At 42.0% G+C, this 8032-nt stretch overlaps 2 protein-coding genes across 2 annotated transcripts in view; both read left to right on the top strand.

Annotated features, from left to right (window-relative positions):
* Positions 1-1842: 1842 nt before the first annotated feature.
* On the top strand, positions 1843-3935 carry LOC111966600 (ADP-ribose glycohydrolase OARD1). The gene is made up of 6 exons (XM_023991388.1): positions 1843-2111; positions 2300-2429; positions 2642-2807; positions 2995-3053; positions 3145-3257; positions 3366-3935. The coding sequence occupies exons 2-6, from the start codon at positions 2382-2384 to the stop codon at positions 3457-3459; spliced, it is 480 nt and encodes a 159-aa protein (XP_023847156.1). The 5' UTR covers positions 1843-2111; positions 2300-2381; the 3' UTR covers positions 3460-3935.
* Positions 3936-5435: 1500 nt separating this feature from the next.
* The window catches only part of LOC111966594 (synaptotagmin-2-like), an 85837-nt gene continuing 83240 nt past the window's right edge, over positions 5436-8032 (top strand). The window contains exons 1-2 of the mRNA XM_070444541.1: positions 5436-5575; positions 5706-5761. The gene's annotated coding sequence lies outside the window, so the exon portion shown is untranslated. The remainder of the gene's footprint in view (positions 5576-5705; positions 5762-8032) is intronic.

Below are 8032 nucleotides of genomic sequence, written 5' to 3'. Positions count from 1 at the left end.
AAAAATGTCAATGGTTAGAGCTGACAATAATATAGTATTCCGGTAGCAGACTTGGTTGTTACATATCTGGCACAATTTTTGCATTTGTAGAACAAATCCTTTTGTGTATGTTGAACAGTAAATGTGTATGAAGATGTATAATAAACAAACCAATTTTATGGAATGTAAGTCTATTATATAACCCTGAATAAATGCACTATCAATTTCAGAGTATATGAGGGTAGCTCGTACATCACAATATCATGAATAACCTGACACTATGGAAATCATACTGCCCATCTTTGACAGTATTCACTTCATCACATTCCAGAATGGATGGTGGAGGTAGGTACTGGAGCAGGAGCAGAATCAACCTTCAGCTCCTCCTACCTCTAGGTACTTGTAGATATTAAATGATTGGATAGGTTTAAGCAGCTTCACCTTGAGTAATGGCGGTAGGCGGCAGATAATTGCGGCTGGTAGAGCTTTATGAGTCGACAAGACATGGCGGCAAATTCAAGATACAAGAACCATTTGAACCATTTGCTACTACAGCGGATGAAGGAGTAGAAAGTGCGTGGAGGTTTGTGGAAATGGACATCAAGGAAGAAGGAAAGGAGCTAAGTGTAGAGGGAAGCAGTGTGGTGAGGAAGATTTTAGTCAAGTACAAAGAGAAAAAATGTAACCTGACAAGAGTGAGGATTTATTACCTGCGGTGCCATGTGCGGGTTTGAGCCTTTTTTGAGAGAATGGATCCTTTCCTTCTTGTGGATCCATATGTGGTGTCAGGTTGGGTGGAGAAGAGGTTGGGGACTGTTGAATCGGTGAAAGTAACTCGAAGTGGACTCGTGATGATATTTGTGTGTCTTCCGCCAAGAGGGAGCGGGCACTCTGCACCATGCACCTTGGGACAAGACCTGTGACTTTCTTTACTCCCTGGAGCAGGGCGCCATTGAAAGGAGTGAWAACTGGTGTGGCGTGAATGTTGAGTGTTGATTCCCGGTGTTTGTGATGCACAGCGTTTGGTGCGATGCAGACCCGGTGGAGAGCGTGATGAAACAGAGAAGACACTGTCTTTACCCAACAAAGTCAAGTTAGGATGTTTACAGTATTTTAGGTGTCAAACTTATGGTCATGTTGCAGCAGTGTGTAAGAGGGAGATTCCTAGATGTGAGAAGTGTGCAGGAGACAAAGGAATGTGTGGTATCGGTGGAAAAAGCTGTGTGTTAACTTTAGGGGTACCCATGTTGTTGGAGATCAGAAGTGTCCGGTGAGAGAAAGGCATGTCGAGGTTGCTAGGGTGAGAGTAGTACAGAAAGTGTCATATGCTGAGGCAGTGAAGAGAGTAGTAGAGGAAGATGGATCCAGGGCGAGGGATCCTAAGACGATCCCTGTGAGTAGCCCGAGGCCAATAGAGAGTGATAGGAATAACATGTGCTTCAGTAAGATTAGCTTCTTAGCATTCATACCCATGGTTATCAACTGTACCGCAGAAATGGAACATAAATTACAGAAAATAGATGTTGTGGTGGCAGTTGCAGAAAAGAGCTTGGCTGTACAAAATGTTACTGCAAAATAGTTACAGCACGGTGTGTTGAACATTGCCCTCTCAGGCTGACGGCCTGGCATAGGATCAGATAGAGCCAAAGTAGTCGAATAGTGGTGAGATTTTAATGGGTGTAGGGTTAGTTTGTAGGGCAATTTTTATTCGTTCTTATTTCCCTCCTCTTTGTGTGTCACAGTGTAATTAATTCACAAGCRAGAACAGTAGGCTGACACAGCAGGGGGCAGCATGCACCTCGAACGTTTATATTTGCGGACCACGATAATACCATCGAAGAAGAACAAGCGTCAACATCTCCTTGCCTTCTGATAGGCTTACTTACACCTTGTGGCAAAGAAGAAGTAGATTGCTAGCTAGAGGGTATATGCTAGAAGGGATACAGTTTGTCGAATTAACGTCAAAAGTTGGTTATTCTTTTCATTTGATCTAATCATCCCAACCTGCGGCGTAAATTCTAACCTACGAAAAGTCAAATCTGACAAAAACTGGATCCCATCTAGTTCTAACCCTTATAATACCTACATTGGTGAAATTGAAAGAGAAATTTAACGACTTCGACACTAGCTAAGTAAATTGATACATTTGGGAAAATGCACCATAGCTAGCTAGTTGCCGTGTGKAATTTTCAGACAAATGTGCCGGCTCTGTAGATGCTAAAGTTAGGGTCAGGGAGACACTGCATAGCTAGCTGTGACTGTAGTGATATAACTAGCTAATGCAGCTTTAAATAATCAATGCACTTTCATTTGCTCGCAGTAGCATTGCTTTCCCTCGCAGATTAACAAAACAGATTGCCCATCCGTCCCACCTGGTTGACTACAGCTCACCTGCCAAAGTAATGTCAACCGCATCTGTGGAGCCAGTGCGCTCTATTGACAAATCGAAGGTAAGTGGCCAGCATGAAAACGCCTTAGTTAGCTAGTAGGTAATGCTGCCATACCGTTGAATGGCATGTAATCAATGGCTATAATATGTTGTTACTTACTGTGAACAGTCCTATTTAGCAAGCTAGCCACTTTTTATGCCAAAACTCTTTGGATAGTGGTTTTGGGTAGTGGTGACTGGTTCTGTGGTGTAATGCTGCTCTCTCTTGGCCAGCCTGCAGAAGGCATCTGGAGCCTACATCATGTGAAGGGGGACCTGTTCTCCGGTCCTGAAGATGAGGCCCTGGCCCACTGTATCAGCAAAGACTGCCACATGGGGGCTGGCATCGCAGTTATGTTCAAGAAAAAGTTTGGTGGAGTGGCTGAGCTAAAGGAACAGAGTGAGTTGTTCTGTATAATGTATTATTAATGTATTATTTGTTATTACGCACTGCATGCAATGGAAGTCTGTTGTGATGTGCCCTTTTCATTTTAAAATGAGCCCTGAATTTGGAAAAGCATGGCTTATATCATAAGCCCATGTCATTGATCAAGATCACTGTTCACTAATTTTGCTTTACTTCACAGAGAAGGTGCCAGGACAATGCGCTGTACTGAAAGGACACAAGCGTTTTGTGTACTACCTGGTAAGACAGTTGCCTTGTTAGTTTCATTCAACCAACAAACATTTTAAAGCATTTTTGTTGTTGTCTCTGGTTGTGTCTTGCTCTATTACAGATAACAAAGGAAAAGTACAGCAACAAGCCCACCTATGACAGCCTGAGGCAGAGCCTTGAGGACATGAAGTCTCATTGCTTGAAAAACGGAGTAACTGCAATATCAATGCCTCGGTTTGTATGAATACATTCTACACATAAAAAGGTGTCATTAAATTATTTTAACATGTCAATCATTTCCATTTGATGTATGACTAAATGTTCTATCCCTCTATTCTACAGCATTGGCTGTGGCCTTGATCGACTGAYCTGGGACAAAGTGGAAAAGATGCTTGAGAAGGTATTCCAGCCCACAAGTATCAGTATCACCCTGTAAAACCTACAGGGAAACCAAGTCCACGGGGCAACCAAGTTTCCAATTATGTTTTCTGTAAAACAAAATTACGTTAAACTCACAGACAATATATCAGCATACTGGTATGCATCTGTACAAAGTTTGCGCAAGGCAGTACTTTTGAAAGAGAATAAACACACTTTTCCTTGAAATCATACCCCCTCATCTCTACTTTACCCCTGTTTAATTGTTCTCTGAAATTACATGTTCATATTTTGCACTTTAATTACTGTCCTATATAGTAGCAATATCATATTCATTGGAATTCTCTCCACCAGAAGGGGGCACCAATGATTGTTTTCTCTTCTGTACTGCTTTTTGTCATATGCTGATTTTAAATACCCTGTAATGTTGATTTTTTTTTGTAACCCTGTAAGTACCTTACACGAGCATGAATAATAAAATGTAAATTGTGATTTTAATTTCACAAGATAATAAAATCTGTTTTACACCTTTCACTAGACCTGTGGTTCTTGTGTAATATACAGAAATTGCCTGCTTAGTGTAAATGGTGTTATGCCATCATTGGAGCATATTCACCTTATGACTAAATGTAGCTATATCACCCATCATACAATACAGGAGGGCATATGATCTTCACAAATACATCTAGTCACTCCTACCTGTCTCTTCATTTACTGACTATGCTTAATTCACTGTGCTGTGATTCAGGCATTGCTCATGAGTCACAAGCTTGATGCTTAGTGGTTAGAGCATTGGACTAGTAACCGAAAGGTTGCAAGATCGAATCCCCTGAACAAGGCAGTTAACCTACTGTTCCTAGGCCGCCATTAAAAATAAGAATTTGTTCTTAACTGACTTGCCTAGTTAAATAAAGGTAAATAAATAAAAATGCTGTTGACTGAAAGCTACCTTGAATGTGATTCTAATTCTATGACCAACACAGCAGGGTGCAGATATGGCCATGGCATTGTATGATGTAATATTGATCTTGAGTATATTGCACTAACGCAACTGAAAGACAATGTAGGCACCAGATGTAATGGAGAGTGGGGGTGGGGAATCTGACACCACAATTTCAAACCCACAGATCCATTTTATGTGTAATATGGGAAAGCCCTCCTGTACATCATGAAACTTGATTCGAATCTACACCAAACCATCTATCCTTTCGATGGATTGCCTGTAGTAACATTACTTGAAACGAAGAGCATATTAAGTTAACAATTATAAATATACATTTGGTTGTGATAACACAAGCTTACAGTAGTTAGCTAGACAGTGTACAGTCTCAGTCTTTGCCCTCTGGCACCCACTCCCTATACCTCCTTCTTTGGTGCACCAATAATTCATGAGGAAAATGCATTAGCCGCTGTGTACACTGCGGCTGCCTCCCTCTGTATTCCTGGCTGGAAGACTGTGCTTCGGCATCACTGCATCCGACCCCCTCCTCCTCCCATCCCCCTTTGCCCAGCAATTAGACTGCACACTGCAGCAGAGCCACCTAGTCGCTCCGCTAGCCCTGGAAAATATCCCTTTTATCTGGCCTCAGACTCCTCTGACACCCCACTGTACTGCAGAGGTTCATCASAGACTGCAGACATGCAGAGGTGGTCCTTGCTTATGTCTCAAAAATCCTCCTAACCCTGGCAAAATGCTGCATCCTATCTCGGTGTGTTTGTCCTATGGCATTGATTTCTTCGTTAGCTCTCCCTCCCTCCTAACACTCAATCTCAGTTTTTTTCCCATGTCCTCCCTCCTTCCATCCTCGCTTCCCCTTCTTTTTTACGCTCTGTGTATGAATTTGCAGAGCTCAGCACTCTTCTCCACGGGCGCTTCAGAGGYAAAAAAAGAGAAGAGCTAGGCGGGAGGGGTCCTGATGCACCATGAAACTGCCCCCTCCCAATTAAAACAGAGAGCTTACGTTATTGAAGAGCATCTTAGCCAATGAGGTGGCGGCGCAGGCAGATACAGCAGTAAAAAAACAGAAGAACGAGTGGACAAGAAATAAATTGCAGTGAGTGTGTAGTTTTTATCCCTCCCAAGAGCTGATTTTTATCAATTTACTGTAGTACTCCAGTCTTAGGGTGATTGTGTGTGGATGTGAGGCAAGAGTCCACAGAAGGACTAAGGAAAGGTGTGTTCTAGGACTATACTGTAGTAGTCCAGGCTTATTCATTCTAACACTGGAAATAAGAGAAAGTAATTATTGAAMGAATATTTATTCTCTTTTCTTCATTGTCTTTTTTGTTCTGTCTATGTCAAAGTGCCCTGAAGCCGCTAGAGAAGGTTTTCTTGAGGAGGAAGAGACCCAGCACCCAAGGTATGCTGCTTTTCACATCTACTGTTGGGCTGGTGGGATGCTTTTGAAGTTATCTATTTTTTCTTCAATATCTAATTGATATAATTGAGCATATGTTTCTCACACTGGGTTATGACATGAAGTGATATGGGAACTAAATCATTGGTAATTAATTTGGAGATTTTTTTTCTTTTTTAATTTTAACATAATTGAGACTTGACAGGGAAGGAGAGAGAGGGTGGGGGAAGGCTAGAGCGGGACTCTCTAATGCTTCCAGGCAAGTTACTCTCTGTGCACACGGCTGTCAAGCGCTGCAGTATCCCATTTCAGTCCATAGCGGAGCTTCCCCAGACCTCAGCATCTTGCTGGTGTGTGGCAGGGGGACTGAATATAACCATGTAGTTTTGGTGAATTCAGAGCAAACTTGAAGTTTCATGGGACATCTGAGGCTTTTGACAGAATGTACTAAAAACATTTTATAACAGTTTGATGTTGATGGTTCAAATTTGAGGTCAGGTGGGGGACAGGGGTATCATTTCACTGTGAAATATATGTAACGCAAAATGATAGTCCCGAAATGGGATGGTGTGTGCACTCGTATGTGTGGACTCTCATTTTGTGTGCAGCCGTATGTGAAAACTCTGTGATGTGATGCATGCATTTGGGTTGCTTAGATAACACATGCATTAGGAATGGTGTGTGGAGCCTGATTAGTCGGGTTCACTGCTGTTCAGGGACTTTCCTTAGTCTGTGCCTGCAGCCACAGTGAACTATCTGACAGGGAGTGTAGGCTGGGCTGTAGGGGTCTCCTTCCAGGGAAAGAGGAGGGCTTCGCTCTCACCCGTCAGTGGTCACACAGTAGGATCCGCAGAGGAAAGTGAAGGCCAAGGGAATTTTAAAGATTTTATGAAGGGCTACTGGACACATTCTGTAACAGATGGATGAAGTGCTTTCTAAATATAAAATAGATTTTCATCATACTAACATCATTCATGAAGTGTATTTACACTTCTTTTGGTCATTGTAGGGTAATTTGATGTTTTTATGACCTTCAAATGTTTTGGTGTGAATAATTTACACCTGCCAGCAGTGGGCACTGTTACTTTCATCTGTTTGCCTTTCTAAAATAGATTTCTAAAATATTTGAGATGTGTCATTATAGATAGTACTGTAGAATGAGTGAAGATTATATTTGAATGATTTGCTGTTTATTTTGAAGGAGCAGCTCTGCTATCCACAGTTGTAGGCTATTTATCTGGAAACCAGATAAATGTGTTAGTTCTGTGTTAGTTTGGGAGAGTAGTGTGAAGAATCTGTGTTTTAAAATGATTCACAGACCATGTCCTCATTCTGTCATTGAAAAGCAGCTGCAAAAATCTTCTGTGGAAAAGCACTCTTCTTATACTGCTAAAAGGAATTGGGCGGGATGTTTTATAACCATAGATGGAGACGGGCTCCAGCACTTCAAACAAGCTCAAGTCCTCATAAGTGGAAGGTACCAGTGGTAAGGACAGTAGGCAGGAAGGGAGGAAAGCTAGGGAGGGTAAGGGACCCATTCTCTCCTGACCAGAGCTGTTAACCCCTAGATCCTGGCTCTATAGTAGTCAGACCCAATCTCCCATAGATGCCATAGGAGCTTTGTGAGTTTATCCAATCTAATATGGCAGTTGTGGACCAGGCAGGGAGAAAACCCAGTTTACTATCCATGTATATTTGCCTTTCTAGAGCATGGTGGCTCTTACAGCAAATTACTTTTGCTTTGAGAGACAGCAGAACTATTTTAGTGTGTCCCGTTCTCAGCATTTTGTTTTACACTACCACTGCCAGCCCAGTACCATAATGAGAGACGATTGTACCTGACGAGTAGTACCTACCCAATTCTGTGAGCAACTTCAACAATCATCACATCCCTTCCTGTGCTTGCCAGTGGCCACGATGAATCACACATGAAAACACAGTCAGAGCAATAATCTTCAAATGGAAAACGTCATAACCATGCAGTTTGTGAGGTAGGCCCACTACTGTGTAGGCTACACTTACAGTGAGTCTAACATTAATTTAACAAAAATTACCAAATTATTCATAATAAACTTAGATTTAGCATTCTGGAAAATGAGTAATGTATGAGCTGATGTATATTTTGCAGATGAGGTGAATTATTATGCCAACAACACTTTAATGACGTTGCCACCCATGGCGTTATGGAAGACTGTTCCTCTTCACATTATCCTGAGGATGAGGTGGAGATACTCCCAGCAGGGTAGAGACATCATGCTGAGGAAGACACTCAAA

Source organism: Salvelinus sp. IW2-2015, linkage group LG7, assembly GCF_002910315.2.
Source record: "Salvelinus sp. IW2-2015 linkage group LG7, ASM291031v2, whole genome shotgun sequence".
Lineage (NCBI taxonomy): Eukaryota > Metazoa > Chordata > Actinopteri > Salmoniformes > Salmonidae > Salvelinus > Salvelinus sp. IW2-2015.
The sequence above is the reverse complement of the archived record's forward strand: the minus strand, read 5'-3'. Positions and strand labels throughout refer to the sequence as shown.